The sequence below is a fragment of the Eurypyga helias genome, unplaced genomic scaffold (genome assembly GCF_000690775.1).
Source record: "Eurypyga helias isolate BGI_N326 unplaced genomic scaffold, ASM69077v1 scaffold1358, whole genome shotgun sequence".
Lineage (NCBI taxonomy): Eukaryota > Metazoa > Chordata > Aves > Eurypygiformes > Eurypygidae > Eurypyga > Eurypyga helias.
Window position 1 is genome coordinate 9,286 of NW_010268644.1, and position 16,212 is coordinate 25,497.

The 16,212-nt window shown below is 46.1% G+C and overlaps 1 protein-coding gene across 1 annotated transcript in view; it reads left to right on the forward strand.

Annotated features, from left to right (window-relative positions):
* The window catches only part of ADAMTS9 (ADAM metallopeptidase with thrombospondin type 1 motif, 9), a gene marked incomplete at both ends in the record, with an annotated part of 59,284 nt that overhangs the window by 8,514 nt on the left and 34,558 nt on the right, over positions 1 to 16,212 (forward strand). The window contains 9 exon segments of the mRNA XM_010157792.1: positions 3,347 to 3,633; positions 4,598 to 4,681; positions 4,775 to 4,896; positions 5,256 to 5,296; positions 5,419 to 5,524; positions 7,434 to 7,580; positions 8,398 to 8,539; positions 8,760 to 8,864; positions 13,398 to 13,543. Coding sequence (XP_010156094.1) covers positions 3,347 to 3,633; positions 4,598 to 4,681; positions 4,775 to 4,896; positions 5,256 to 5,296; positions 5,419 to 5,524; positions 7,434 to 7,580; positions 8,398 to 8,539; positions 8,760 to 8,864; positions 13,398 to 13,543 — 1,180 coding nt within the window.

Below are 16,212 nucleotides of genomic sequence, written 5' to 3' on the forward strand. Positions count from 1 at the left end.
CTCCTCACTATGTTTGGCTCTCATGAACTGGGAGCTGAACTGGAATTGCTTGCATTGCCACATGTCTTATTTAATTGTGCAAATTGCTTTCTATTCCAAGGAGAAGTGAATATGGAAATGGAAAGGATTAGAACTGTTGGGGTAAGCAATCGCTCTTTTCATTTTTTGGGGTTAGTATAACAATAGTGATTATTTAAAAAGCAGTCCCTGGCTCTGCTCTCACCCTGTCGGGCAAAGTACTTGCGTAGGGCCCGAGTCTCCCCTGCCCTCTCCCTTGGGCTAGATCCAAAAAACAGGAATCATCCATAAATCAGCTCAATGGGCTCTGGGTTGAGGCTTCTTGCGCAAGCAAAAATAAATGGCACAGGTGGGAAGATGCCATCAGGAAGGGATATCCCTGTCACAGCATCAGGTCTCCTTTTCAAGTCCCCCATAACAAAGAAATAACAAAGAAGAAACCAAGTGGAAAAAAGTTATTGTACCCCTCCAGGTCTGTGTAAAGACAGTGTGAACACCACAGACTGCCTAGTAAAGCAGGCAGAGAAATGGACATTATTCCAGCAGCCTTTTAGCCACCTCTTAAGTGAATATTAACTGTTGAACCAGTGCATAGCTTCGCCTGCTACTGGAATTATCGATGTGTAGTTTGCGGGGTTTTAAAGCGTGTGTCTGCTCACAGGGGTTTTGTTTTTTCTGCAAATTAAAGAAAATGTTTTGTTACTTACACCCATCCAATTACTGCCATGTGTAGGTAGATGTTTTTCAGGTCGTTTGCATAGACTGAGAACTTGCCAAGCTAACCATTTTCCTTCCTGATTTTTGTTTAATATATTAACACAATAGCGGGGGGGAGCAAAGCCAGGTGGAAAAATATCACACCCTTTTTTGGTGTTGTGTGTGGCTGTAGGAAGCTGTCACTGCAAAATTGATTTTTTTTTTTTTTCCTTGTGAAAAGTGAGAGATTTTAACTTCTGCTCGATTAAACGGCAGTATGCTGCGCATCCAACGGGGGAATTTCTGTTGTGGCCGTCGTAACGGAGCAAGCTGGGTATCAACAGCATCAGGCGCATGGAGTACTGGCAGCACCTGTGTGCAGCTCCCATTAGTGTCAGTGGGGGTTTTATGGTGGGGGTTGAGAGCAGGGCAATGCCATTAGTGTTTAATTTTTTACAGGTGAATGTGCCCCATCTCTGAGGGTACTTACATGCAAGAAAGATGGGTGAAGATAACAGTTCACTGCTATCAAAGTCCAGGAGTGGCTTTACATGCAATGCATCCCCACTCGTTTGGGCTTGGTTTTACAGTAACTAGGCTGGCAAACATACTATACGTGACTGTTGTCCAAATAGCGTGCCGTAAGCGTCCGAGTGACTTCATACCTGGAAAAAAATCTGTTGGTTTTTGGAGGGGGTGATGTGGCTGACCTGCGTGCTGGATGGGAGAAGTACGCTTGGCAGTGTTGGGTTAATGATTGGTCTTAAGGGTCTTCTCCCACCTAAATAAAACTATGATTCCATGACACTGTGCCAGGTCTCTAACAGAAAGGAAGGTAGTTTTTTCTCTGGAAGATGGCAGATGGTGCAGAGCTCTGCCTTTGCACTGTAGCCTCACCTTCAGCCTTGCTCAAGCCCTGTTGAGCATCTCCCCATCCTCAGTGCATGTTCCTTTGAGCACCTGCTTCTCCTGAAAGTTAGTTATTTAAAGGGATCTAAGTGACTGTAAGGATGCAGAGAGGAGGGGAGCTGAGTGAAGGGCTGAGGTTAGTACTTTCTCCTTGGTCTGGTCTCCTTCTCACCTTTAAGTTATTTGTATGCATGGCTTCTCACACCGATTGGCGCTGAACGAGTCGGGATAATGTCACGGTTGCCCACAAAACCATGCCAGCATGAGAGCACAACCTTGCCAACACAAGGGCATTGATTAGTGCAGAGGAACTAGGGCAATCCAATTATAACCACAAATGCCATTGGCTTTCTCGAATTCTTACTCAAATAACTGCGGACTGTCTGCTGTATTAAGGTGGTCTGGACTATATCAAGAAAGGGTAATTCATCAGATTTGGGTAATTCTTAAATACTCTATTGCTTATTTACACATAGAGCACAAGGATAGTATTTTTCAGATAGGTAGAAGCTGGCCGACCCCCTTTTTCGGCCTTGATATTAGAGACTGTATTTTATATTTCTTTTTTTGGAAATTATTACAAAATATCCTAAAAGGAAACTACCCAGGAAAAATAGCCAAGAAGATTCCTATCATTACAATCTTGTTTGAGAATTGAATATTCCTTTGTTCCCTAATATTATGCTTCCTCTAACCTACTCAGTGAGTCAGATAAGGAAATGTGATATTTTTCACCGCCGTTACGAAATTTAACTAAAGCTACAAAGAGCATGAGGGCCGTAGCCTGGAGTCTTAGATGAGTAGTTCAGATCTGGCTTTATATTACATGCAGAAGCGAACAGTCTTTCATGGATGAATCACATTCAATTAGCTACTTCCTATGATGAACTGATTAAAAATTAAGTGGCATCAAATAAAACTGATTTTGCTCTTACATTTAAATAATGCTATAATTACATACTAATCAGATGGCAAATCTTAATTGTACATGTTCCATATGTTTTATTTGCCTGTTCTCCCTCTTCACTTTGTCGTCTTTGTGTCAGCATGGAGTATATTTTCAGGCTCCTTTTATGTTTGGCCTAATTGAATATCAAAAGCAGTATATGTGAAACTTCCTGAATTCTATTCTTTAGCCAGTGGCAGCTGTGCTATTAGATGACCTTTACCATTCCCGTAGCACAGAATAATAAAGGGAGGGGGGGAATTGAAGCCCAGCCATGTTATTGTTAGAGACAGAAATAAATCATATATAATTGCTTCGCTATGAAGGCCAAATCCTGCTGTCCTTCATGCCTGGGTTAGAAATACAGGATTTGGACCTTTGTTTCCTGCCGTTTCCTGGCCACCTTGGACGTGCCCAGAATCCTCACGCTGCCGCCGCGGTGACTCATTACCATCGCGGGGTTCACGTCGCGTCAAACTGAACGGCAGCCCGGGCTCCATCCCTCCTGCTCCGCCGCAGGAAAGCCGTTACGTGAACGTCCGCCTTTAAGTGCCGTTGCCTTCACTGAGACTACTTTAAAAATTAAGTAAAGCCTTAGATGTTGGATTACAAGGTGGGCTTCCACAGAGTCCCTCCGCTTTGGTTAGCTGTTTGGAACAAGCCTGCTCACTCTTGGTCGAAGCGTTAGTCGGTGTTTTGACATCACATGCACGTGCTATTCACTCTGTTCACTCCAGACTGCGCTTTATGGTTTTGTCTGCTTTTTTAAAATCCTAGATCATGAACACAGTCACAAAAAGAACAAGCGGAAACACTGGAGAAGACAGTGGGCAGAAAGCAGCATTTTATCTGACATGGAGATGTTGAAGCACAGCCTGGAAGCGAATTCGTTTTCTGTGGATAGCAACAGGACTGGGAACGTCGGTGAAAAGAAGAGCCACAGGAGAACAAAGCGGTTCCTCTCCTACCCTCGGTTTGTGGAAGTGATGGTGGTGGCTGACAGCAGGATGGTCGCCTACCACGGAGCTAATCTACAGCACTATGTCTTAACGTTAATGTCCATAGTGAGTATTCGGCTTGGGGGGGGTAGATTCACCCACGGATCATTTTCTAGGGGTCACAGGGCACCCTCTATCCTGCGTTCATACGCAGTACCATCAGTTTGCCGCTGCCAGGCATGGAAATAATGCTGGGATTAGAGTAAAGCTTGGTATAACTTGGCTGAGGAACACCAGTTGGAATCTTCTTCCTTCCCAGACCCATCACGTTTCCTAACCCTTCCCACACCTCTCCCTGCCAGCGGTCTGAACCCCAGACAGCGCGAGAAATATCCCTGGTCCCTTAGGCCACACGCTGTAGTTGTCTCTTTATTTAAACCCATGTGAAATAGCAGCTGAATTAAAAAGGTACTTCAGGGACTGATGCTAGCAGGTTCTGCAGTTGCCTGGCTTCCCTAGCTGTAGCAAGGAGAAGGAGCCTGTGGTCACCTTGATCCTGAGCTTAGTGCTCGGGTTGGCTTTCCAGGCTGAGGACAAGCCTTTTAGTAGCTGCTGGTACCGGGATGCAGTAGCTGTCCCCAGACAGGCAGCGCTGTAGACGCAGAGTGGCTGCAAGTGAGTATCCAGCATCGCTGTGTCACTGGAGGGATTTTCATCCCATTTGAGGGTAGAAGTGCAATGAATACGTGGCCTAAAACTGTCCGTGTCACGATGAGGTTCTTGAGAAAGTTGCTTTTGACAGTCTTGGCTGGTGGTCGTTGCATCTCAGAGCAGAATGACCCTGTAATTTCGTGAAATATGTGCCAAAGCAAAAAATAAATGTTGGAGTTTTGTGATACCAGCAGGTTTGGTTCATACTAAAATTGTGCCTCTGGCAGGTGGTCTCTCCAAGTGGCCTCGGAGCCCTGAGTGAGGCAGGAGAGCAGCTCAGGAGAAAGCCAGTCGCAAAATGGAAAATGTGTGTGTGTTGTCTTAATTGTTTGTTTCCTTGAATGTTAGCAGTAATTGTGAATATTTCTTTTTGAAACAGGTGGCTTCTATCTACAAAGACCCAAGCATTGGAAATTTAATTAATATTGTTATCGTGAAATTGGTTGTGATACATAACGAACAGGTAATGGAAGTGATTTCCTTCACCTTCTGTTTGACCATGGCATTCATTGTGATGAGCAGTTAAAATACCTGTTTTCTGTGTGTTGCTTATTAGGATGGTCCTGCAATATCTTACAATGCCCAGACAACGTTAAAAAACTTCTGCCAATGGCAGCAATCCCAGAACCACCCTGAAGGAAGTCACCTTCAGCATGATACAGCCGTGCTTGTTACCAGGTACAGTGAGCATTCTCAGGAAAGCTGTAAGCTACGGGAAATGCTGGGGGTTTGATGTGGGTGTAATGACATTTGCAATTGAGGGAGCAGTGTGACTGTCAGCAGGATTGGGATAATGAGTCCACCGTAGGCAGTAGATGACTTTGGGAGATTCAGACCCCGTGGTCTGGCCAGGGGTTCATGAGGTGAGAAACTCTGACTGTGGTAGGGAGTTGGTTCAGACTCTGACTGGATGATGTGGCAAACCAGCATAAGGTCTGGTGGAGGACCGAGAATTGCTTTTGGATGTTGTTACTGTGCTTGTACCTTAACTCACTGATGCATTGAAAATTAATGTGTCAGGTCTGTTCTGCTTTCAGACAGGATATTTGTAGAGCGCACGACAAATGTGATACTCTGGGTAAGGAAAACCTTTTCTCTGTCTTTTTAATAACTTTTTTTTGTAGTGACAGTGTTTGTTGCCTGTGTTGAACCATGGGCAGCGTTTCTTTTTCTATTGTAAACCTCTTTGTTCTCTCCTAGGTCTGGCAGAGCTGGGCACGGTCTGTGACCCATACAGGAGCTGTTCAATTAGTGAAGATAATGGACTGAGCACTGCTTTCACAATAGCACATGAACTTGGCCATGTGTATGTTTTATGTAAATACATTTACATTTAAATAGCCCAAGATTTATGCTAGCTACGGCTTGCCAGCCGATATCTGCTGAGCCTAATTATTTGAGAGGAGATAAATATACTTGGATAGAAGATGCACCATGAAGGAAGATTAGGCTAGGGTGTGACTCTGGGAGGCCGTGGGATGCTCTGGAGTCCATCTGAGAGTAGTAAAAACATCAGACTCTCGTTTTGGGGAGGGTGAGCGACAGACTACAGCAAGCCGCACCTAAGCAAGGGGGGAGAGCTGACAAAATGTCCCTTATTACTGCATCTTCCCACACCTACATGTGGACATCAGCAGAATCTTCCTCAGCAACTGTGACATCTCAGACAAGCCAGGCTTTTGGCTGGGAGATGCTGGGTGCCTGGGAGGGACCAGGGTGAGGGCTATGTCTCACCTGGCCTTCGGGACTGAAGTGTCCTCCAAGAGCAGGTCCTCAGTCTGCCACAGCTCACCCCACCACTGCACGTGGTTCTACTGAAGGCAACGCAGCAGCTCTGCGTGAAGGGAGGAATCTGGCAGGCGATGGGATGTACAAGTGAGCCCAACCCACCCACCAAACCATTTCACAAAGGAAAATCTCATGCTACTGGACATCTCCAGAAGAGATGCTGTCATTCAGGGTGCACATACTCCAATGGAAAATTCTTTTCACTGATTTTTGACTCTTTTGATAGTGGTAATGAGAAAAATTGTCTCGGTTCACATAGTCCTTTTCCCCCCAGCTACAACTCTTAGGCAGTGGGTTCAGTCCCAATCCACCTCACGCCTGGTTTGCAGTGGAGGTCTGTAGGTGTGGGATGGATGAGTACTTGGGAACAGATCTCTCATTGTTTTAAACTCCCTTTTTCTGCTCGGAGAGCTGGCTGAGACGGTCTATTTTTAACCACAGCAGTGTTTGTTTAAATGAGATTTCCTGACAGAAAGTCCCCGAAGGTTTGGCGTTCACTACACCTAAACTGTGGCTAATTCCTTCGCTAATGCTGCCCCAGAGCTGCCGGAGGGGTTAGAGGCGCTTCCGAGCAGGAAAGGCCTCTTTGCTCTTTTACAGGGAACAGAGTGAAAAGGTGGTTCATTGGAGGTAGTCTTAATGGGATCTAAACTCCCCAGCCTCCTAACGCAGGATCACACCGGGTCATTTCCCCTTCTCCACTTCAAACGGCAAAGCGCTTTAAGCCGTTCTGTCTCCGTTAGTGTATTTGCCGCATTCTTCAATATGTCATGTGCTGCAAACTTCGCGTGGGTTTCTGCTGATATTGATGCTTGATGGCATTTTGTAAACCTGCCACGTAAAGTAGAGAAGCCAAGTCTGTCCCCAGTGCAGCCCTATTTAGGCAACAGCACCAAAGGATCAGCCTGGCCGAAGGCATTCTGCGGCGTTAGATGTTTTGCTGCCAGCGTACACGAGGTTCTTGGGTACCGATGGTTGGTGGGCTCAAGTCATTCATCTCCTCCAGAAACTTGGCTCTTTGGCTCAATTCCAGAGAACTTGCCCTTTTTATGAGGGTGGGGCCAGGCTCCAGCCTGCCTGCAGGATGGCAACCATCAGCTGAAAGGGAAACTGCAGCTGGAATTGCATCTTACACCAGGCTCCCTCAAGGACTTGCCTGGCTAAATATATGCGGTTACGGCACCAAGAGCTTATTGGGGTGCTGCCTAGCACTTTGCACACGAGTGCTAGGAACCCAGCTTGAGCAATGCTTGTTGACCCTTATGAATATGTGCATATTAATAGTTTTATTCTCTAATATCTGTCAGTAGCATATCTAGGAATAATTCTTGGCTTTGCTTATATTCAGGTCACGCTGTTTCTTTTGCTATACTAAACACTTGACATTTACCACTTAGCTGTACTTCTCGCTGCTGTGTTTCTCTTAGATTTAACATGCCACACGACGACAATCATAAGTGCAAAGAAGATGGAGGTAAAAATCAACAGCACGTCATGGCACCAACACTGAACTTCTACACCAATCCCTGGATGTGGTCTAAATGCAGTAGGAAATACATCACTGAATTTTTGGAGTAAGGCCTTGCATGTGTTAGGCTGTTTTTACATGTGCATGGATCCTGTGGGGTTCACCAGTTCATCTGAAATCCTAGTGTGCAGCGTTTGGAGGCAAGCGGAGGGATTTGTGTGCGCGCGCGCATCCTTTACATGGAGCAGGACTGCAACAGTTCAGCCTCGTGATAAGCTGGCAAGGACCAGCCTCTCTATGGGGAGGAATAAGTCTTCCCCCATGGATGTTGCTGTTAAGGAATGTGCGTTCTCCTTGAACCTGAAGAGTGAGTTTTCCAAACCCTGTGGCCCAGACATGGAGCTGTGTTTGCGGAGGCAGATCGAATCTGCCTTTCTGCTCCACAGGCCAAGATAAAGCCTTGGCACTAGTCCACGGTGGAAACACTGTTCCAGGAGCCCACGGGTCAGTTTGATGCACAATGTTTTGCCGTGATGCCGTCCCACATGTGATGGGGAGCAGAATGAGACCCACGATGGTGTCCTGGCAAATCCAGGAGCTTGGTCCCTTGGGCAGTTCTCCTGCTAATCAATTATTTTCTTTCTAAATATATACCAGCACTTGCTGAGCAGCTAAATGCAGGTTGTGCATGCTCAGAAATGCTTTTGCCAGTACCTGACAGTTGTTAGCACAGCACGGGGGTGGTGGTGAAGGGGTGATCCTGTCTCCTACCCTCCTGTGCTTGAGTCTGTAGGAGCTGCTGTAGTGCGTGTTAAAAATGGCAAATGTGGTGCACGGCTGCCCTAAGGCTGGCTCAGGTAAACACCAATGGGTTCTAGTATCATCTCCTTCTGTTAACAGCGTTTTTCTGCTTTGGGTTGTAGCACTGGCTATGGGGAGTGTTTGCTTGATGAACCTTCATCAAGAACGTACGCGTTGCCTCAGCAGCTCCCAGGGCTGATTTATGATGTCAACAAACAATGTGAGTTAATTTTTGGACCTGGATCTCAAGTCTGTCCGTATATGGTAAGTGAAATTCCACACCTTGGTTTTCCTGGTGCTGCCAGAGCAAAATATGAGCTCCTGGGGTTGGATGAATGGGAGGCTTGCAAGCCACCAAATTATTGTCAAGCTTGTGAGTTAATGTTAAATCCTGCGGGGGATAATTTCATAATTTTCATCTGTCTGGGGAAGGCATGTGGCACATATTTACTTAATATTTTCATCTTTTCGATAACTTAAGCAGATGCAGTGTCGGCGACTTTGGTGCATTAACATCGATGGAGCGCACAAGGGATGTCGTACCCAACACACACCTTGGGCTGATGGGACAGAGTGTGAGCCTGGAAAGGTCTGTAATAGCTGGTGGTCCATGCCTCGTAGCTGTGTTTCCCAGGACTCAAGCTAAGGGTATCAGTCAAAATCATCCTGTCCCAATGGCCGGTTGCATGGGGCACAGCTGCTGCCTGCAAGGGTGGAAGCCCAAAGCGTGTTTCAAGCCCGGTATGCATGATTCAACCCTACCCCAGATAATGTGATTAAAATCGATTGCTTGGCCTAACATTGCTTAAAGCAGGTATTCCTTCTGGAGTGCTTATCTTTTTAAACAAATACCCTTGAGTGAACTTGTGACCAAAACTCTCGCAAAGCTTGTCTAGGCTTTTATTGGAAATTTCCTGTGTGATGTGAGCAATTAGTAATTTTGTGTAACATAAACTTGCCAACTGGCTTTTCTTCTTGACAACTTCACAGCAAAATATAGAACTGGTTGACATTTTCTGTATGGAACAGTTTTGGCAGTAATTCATAGAAACTTTCAATTTCCATGTGCAGTGTTAGTTTCCAGCTAGCATTGTGATTTTTGGAATAAGTATTTAGTTCTCCAGATCTGGAGAAAAAAAAGTTGAGAGGATTTTTCTTTTATTGAGATACTGAAGCTTTTGATGAAAAAGGCTAACTAATTTTCATCATTTGTGTCTGAACAAAAATATACTCCATCTGAGTCTAGTTAAAAAAGTATGATGTTACTTTATGAGGTATAACTTAAAAATTTGCTTTTCTGGCTAGTAATGATCAACAGTTAAACTTCTCTAAAGAGTCAACATTTTAATTCATGGTCTTTTGAATGTATTATAATGAAAATATCTGGATGCTATTTGAGCTATAATTTTCCATACAGGCTGTGGATTTCCTTGGTAATTAACCTTCTGCTGCATGTTTCTGAAAAGTCAGTTGTTCAGTGACACTTGACCGATTTCCTTCAAGACAATGGGCATAATGAATCAATTTGCCTTCCTTTCTTAGGGGAAAGTGCAGTCAACATTTGGTTTATTGCTGAGAATGTGTGTTAGAGATGTGGTTGGAAATCCTATTCTTGTGCTACTTGGAGCCAGTGGTGCACCAATATTTAATTTTTTAGCATAACATCCATTCTTTTTTGAGACTTCCTATAAAGCTTAGGCACCTGTGGTATCCCTGTGACTTGAGACCTTATGTCTTCAACTTCTCGGTTGGTGAGCTTGGGGTCTGCTTACCACTGGAAGCTCAGAAATAACGGTTTTCTTGATATTCCAAAAATCTGGGCTGCAGTTTTTTTCAGGCGAACCTGCCGTTACCCTTGGATATGACCACAGCGATGCTCAAACAACTGCGATTGGGCAGATTGACACCTCCTTAGAGTTACCCCATGTCAGCCAAGAAGCAGCGTCCAGCTGCACGGCTCTTAATGAAGACCGTGTAAGCACAAACATTTCAGTCCGCAAATTTAGACATTTTGACAAGTTTAGACAAATTAGGAGTGACCAGAACTTCTCAGCTGAGAGCAGATGGGCTCTTAAGAAAAGCTAATGCAGGCCACTTGGGTTGAATGGATTCTCACATAAAGGCTTTACTGAGTGATTCTTCTATCTCTGTGTTGGCCTAATTCAAGCTTAAGGTTTGGATTCATCATAAACTTTCTCCTCCTCAGTGTTTACTTGGGATTGTAAAGTGCCGAGGTGAGTGTCTGAGTGTTTTTCGTTGGAATAAATCACTATTTTGGTACTCTCTTGTGGCCAGGAGCCCCATCAGACTGCTGCTTGCTGACTAATGCCTTGCCTCAAGTCTGCATGTTTAAAGCCCGTGATATATGGGTTGGCAGATGGAGAAAATACCATGCCGGTTTTTATGGAGATATCTTTGGAAATAAGGGAGCCTGAATAGCTAAGAAAAATGTAGCTGAAACTACTGGGATGTGGATTTAACCGGGTTCTGAATTTATTCTCGAATCAAGAACATTGAAACAAGAAGGGAGTATTAGCTTATGCATATTTTGCATGTGAGGACACTGAATTTGATATCGCTAAATCAAGTCATAAACCCAGCCCAGAGTTTGGCCTTTGCCGGGTGAGCACCAGTGGCGAGGGTTTGCAGTGTCTCACAGCACCAGCGCATTGTCAGGGGGAGATAAATCACTGAAAGAAAATAAAGAGGGTCGTAAACTTGGGCCTGTATCTCTTGTGGTTTTCAGGGTTGTTTAAAGAATGATGAAAGAGGAGTAGACGAATAGTAATCATTTCTGTCTCCTGCCGTATGGCAGCAGGTAGCGTATACGTTATGCATGCATGAAGCTTCACAGCACTTGTCTGCCCCCTGCTAATCCATTCAGCCAAAGTCAGCCCAAGGATGGGAGTCGGATTTGGTGAATTATCTGGAACTCCAGTGGCAAGACAAAGGAGAGGGAAGTCTGTTGTAGTGTCTCCCGTCCCTGCCATTGCTCTCCTGCTCAACTGTGTGTCTAAGTTGTTTTGTATTTGCTCCAGACAAAAACTCCTTTATTCTCCCCGTTCTCAGATCTGTAAGCTCATCGGAAAGAGAACCCTGGCAGGCTTTTTAGTTTTTCTGTTGTAACTCAACATAGAAATTATTTTTAAAATACAAAAGGCACGAAGGTTGCACAGCCAGACTATTCACAATGTGGTTCCAAGAAACACCACTGCGTTTCCATAAGATAATCTTGTTTATTTAAAACAGCTGCTCTTCCCTCCACCCTCCCCTTTGATTTACCATCACCTCCAAAGCTCCAGTTTTTAATAAAATTAAGGGATGTAAGTGATTTCCTGGTTAATTCTCAACCCTCGGCTGGGAGACATATAGGTCATGTCACGGTCTGTTAGCTGTGTACATTCACTAGTTAGCTATTCAGTCGTCTTCTCTGGGTCAGTGGTGCCAAGCATGACTGGGGTTATATATTTAGCTGTGAGCATCAACACTGCTGTGAAGTTCTCCACCGCTGGATTGGTGTGGTGTGTTTCTGTACGTTGGTGAGCTGTCGCACCTCTTTGTCCCTGCACAGGACTGGCGTAGGGGTCCCCTGTCTTGCAGGCTTTCAACCCTCTAGATGCCAGGAGGGGTTGTGCATCATAACGGTTTATCCTGAAGCAAAGAAACAGGCATTTCAGCTTATTTTATTCCTGTCCTTTACTGTAACAGATATTTTTTTTCAACCAGTTTCTATCTGGGGAATCAAATCTTCAGGTGAAAGCAAGGCACATTGCAGCTCAGAGAGCATACCATGCTCATCTCTGAGCAAGCACCACATCTTTATTCATCAGCAAAGGGGTGCGACAAGCTGGCCATCGTGGGGAGGTGGTGTTAATCGTGCTGCGGAGCCACTGTCCTGGGAGCTGGATGCACAGCCCCCGCGATAGCTTGATTTTGCTCTGTTTTCCTAGATAGCTTGCTCTAAGGTGGTTCGTAAGGATGTCTAAAAAGAGGATGAGCTCATGGTGTGTATTGGTACAGTCTTGTTCAGCTATTAGTGAAAGGGCTGGAAAAACACAGCACATGGGTAAATTGAACCCCGTTTCCATAAAGAAACTCAGGTGTTTGCCTGCCTGAACAGCATCTGGCGCAGAGAAATACTGCGAGGGAATATTTTAATGATGCACTACGTGTTTTCTTCCTTAAGTCTGTAACCTCTTCTAATCTGTGAGCAATCAGCAATGTTTGGGCTTCCTATAATTGCAAAGATTTAAGCATCTGCCTAAACGAGCACGTCTCTGGGTTTAAACCTGCCCTAGCAAGCAGCGTTCAGTGAAAGGGAAGCCGCGCTCTCACCGTGTGTGGGGGCACCTTTCCATCTGCTCTGGTGGGGCCAGAAGATGACTCTCCCCAAGGTCTCCGCTCTCCAGAAGGCTGTGTTGTCTAACTAGCACACATACCCTGAAGGGACACGATTTATACCATAAAAATGGAGGATGGGGGCTAGCCAAGAGAATTCAAACCAGTTTTCCAAACAAAAGAAAACAAGAGTTATAACTGGAAAACAAAAGTGTTGGCCAGGCCTTGGCATGTCCCATGTTATGGCTGAGTGAAAAAAAAAATGCTTTGGCGTGAGGAATTCATTTTTCTACTTCATTTGCCATTTAGATTTGGACGTTTCCTTTTCCTCTTCTGTTCTGGGGCTTTGTACAGCTGTGGGGAAGGTTTGAGTTTTCCCTGTCTCCTCCCCTGACACGATGCGGTTCCTGCTGCTCTCCAGGAAATCAGATAAGCAGCTTTTTGAAAAGCCAGCGCCGCGAGCGTTGCCGTGCTGTTCGGCACCAGTAAACAGGGAATATTTTGTGGTTGCTGTTATCCTCAGTCGTCTTCCCATAAATCACTCCCGTGAACTCAGCAGCTTGCCTTCGCTTCTTCGTGTTAAGGGTGCAGAGAGAAAAAAACACACGGGTGATGGGCAAAAAGTAAAGCCATTAAATTTCATTTGATTGCAAAACCTTTGCTGCATTTTCTGAGCAGTTGAGAAATAAGTGACCCTGAGCCTTGGTGTCCAGGCTGGTCACTGTTGATCAGCTCACGATGCAGAAGCAATGCCAACTCACCTTTCCCGTCTCTCTCCTTCTAGCACTGCCGGTTTGGGATGTGCGTGCCCAAGGAACGGGAGGCGCCGGTGATAGACGGAGCGTGGGGGACGTGGAGCCCTTTTGGGACCTGCTCGAGAACCTGTGGCGGTGGCATAAAGACGGCAATACGAGAGTGCAACAGGCCCGAGTAAGTGCACGGAGAGGAAGCGCCGGTGGGTGAAACAGGGAGAAGCAGCTGGGTCACTCAAAGGGGCTGAAATCCCCAGCCTGTGTGCACCCCAGGGACTGGTGGCTTTGCCCTGGGGATGGGTGGCTTTGCCTGGTGTGGATGAGGCATCACAGCAACCCAGGAGGAAGTGGTTGCAGGTTTGGTTTGTGCGTAAAGTGCACTAAAAGGGGATCCACTGAATGGAGAGAGAAGGAAAAATCTGTAATATCTGTGTCAGTTTACTGCTTCCTGTTTTCCTGGGGAGGCACAGCTGGGGTCCCACTTCCAGAGGTGTTTTTCTTCCTCCAAAGCTGTGGATCAGAAAGGAGGTAGAGGGGAAGGAGCCATGTTTTTATCCAATTTTCACCATTTTTGCCCCTGTTCTGGCTGCTTTTGCAGCTATTCCTACAGACCAGATCCTTTATACAGTTTTCTACTGTTTTGCCTCCTGCTTTGGCTGGTTTTGCAGCTCTTGGCTGCTTTTGCAGCTGATCCTTTATGCAGTTACATGTCAGCTGGCACAGACTAGCCGAATCTCAGCAGAAATCTGCGCCCCATTAAAAAGCGACACTCAAAAATGTTTGCTGTCAGCCTGGAATGCAAAATCCTGCACCCTTTGAAATGTCAGGGAATTTTGCTGTGGGCTTCAAGGAGACAAATGTGCGACTGGCAAAATGTTAGTAATGGGTTGAGCAACTGGTATGAAAACAGCCTGTTTACATAAATTGTGAACTGTGCCATTTTCTGTTTAACTGCCTCTTTTCAGCCCATGAGAGCGAGAAGGGGGTGGGCAGGATGCTTTCCAGGCTCTCATTTGTGACTGAGACACGGAGAGGAGAGGTGTCTGCGGCGCTCATTGGACTGCGGGGTTTTAAAAAGATGGAGCAGGCTCGTTCCACTTTCTCATTATTGGTGTTGGATGGCGTATTGCCAAGGAAATTGCCATTAGTGACGTGCCAATGACAGTTTCATCGCTGCTGATGGGAAAAGGGAGAGGTTGTATCTGCGGCACTGGTGGTGAAGTGACAGGAGAGGCTGGCTCAGCGCAGCTGGGCAAGTGTTCAAAGGGTTGAGACTAAGGGAGTGGGACACCAGCACGTTAATTAAAACGATGCTGAGAAGCATACAAGCACAAAGGCGTTCTCGTCTCGCTGTGCTGAGTCAGCACATGCCATATGGTCCTCAGTAGCCATGGAGACACAAAAATAATATACCTTTCCACATGCAAAAATAGCTATGCTGCTGCACCTTTGGATGCTGTCAGTGCTGTGTTCCCATCTTCTGGAGAGGCATCTGTTTGGACTGATAGCTCTTTGTGATAGAAAAATCTCCTTTATCCTGAAGACTAGCCAAGGGATTTTAAATTCCATCTCCTCTTATGGCTTATGTTTTGTATCTTGGTGTTTCGTGAGGCGTATTCTTTGGCTGGGATTTGCAGAAGCACCTAAATATGCTAGGCATCGAGCTGCCTGGGAAATCCCTTGCGCTTATCATTAATAGTGGTTATTTTCCAAGCCCGCTTCAGAGAGCTGTGTAGCTACACTGGCCTCTCCTCCAACCCCTCGCGAAGTCTCCGTGAGGAATCATCTGTCCTAGCGCTGTCCGTAAGGCTTTACACAGAGACTGTGGTTTTGTCCCCATAATTTGACATCGTGGCGTGGGCTCCCACCGTCTGTGTCCCTGTTATCGTGGGGCTGCTGAGACGATGCATGTGGATGAGACACTGCTCGATACTCTCCCACCCCCCTCGCTTTTCAAAGTACTTAAAAACTATGCAGATTAGGTGTAGTCTCTGTTTCTTTTCTGTTGTAGAAGGCAGAAAAACCAACCCAGATACCTGGAGTAATGTCTGAAATTGTTTCCATAAAGTCTTATATTCAAAGATGATTTAGCTTATTTAAGATTTTCTTTTGTGCATGAAGATCTGGGATGGTATCTCGCATGCCAACGAAACATCGTGTTAGATGTGGCACAGAAAATGACCGTCCCCCCCACCCCGGTACAGTAGATAAGGCTGCAGCTCCTGCCTCTGTGATGTGCTCTGACACCTTCGTTGACGAGTATCGTGCAGGGGTGTAGGAAGCTGTAACCCTCTGAAATGGCAGCAGAGTGTGTTTTGACATCCACTGAAGGGAATGTATTAGCTAACCAGATCAGACCCTTCCCACCAGGATTGCCCACTCGGGAATTTGAGGCTGGCTGGTACAGACAAAGCCCACAACTGCGGCCTGTCCCGTAGAGGCCTGTGGTGCGAGCCCTGGTTGTCAAGGCGTAGCTGCAGAATTATGGGGAAAAGGCCTATTTCATAAGATGTCGATACCAGCAGCCCTGGTTTTGGGAATGGCTTTCTGGATGCCAAGCGTTATCTCTGGATGCGAGTTGGATCACGTCTGCGTTTTAGCCCATCACAACAGTATCCACCTGCGCTGAAAGCTGCCTGAGCTTGGCACGTAAACACATCTATAGATAACTCTGCGGGGCACTGGCTTGTAAGGGGAATGATGTTGGACTGAAAGCAGGTCCATGCTGTCTGTTGGTTGATGCCCTATCCCTGGAAGTGTCCAAGGCCGAGCTGGATGAGGCCTGGAGCAACCTGGTCTAGTGGAAGGGGTCCCTGCCCATGGCAGGGGGGGGGGGCGGGGGGGGGG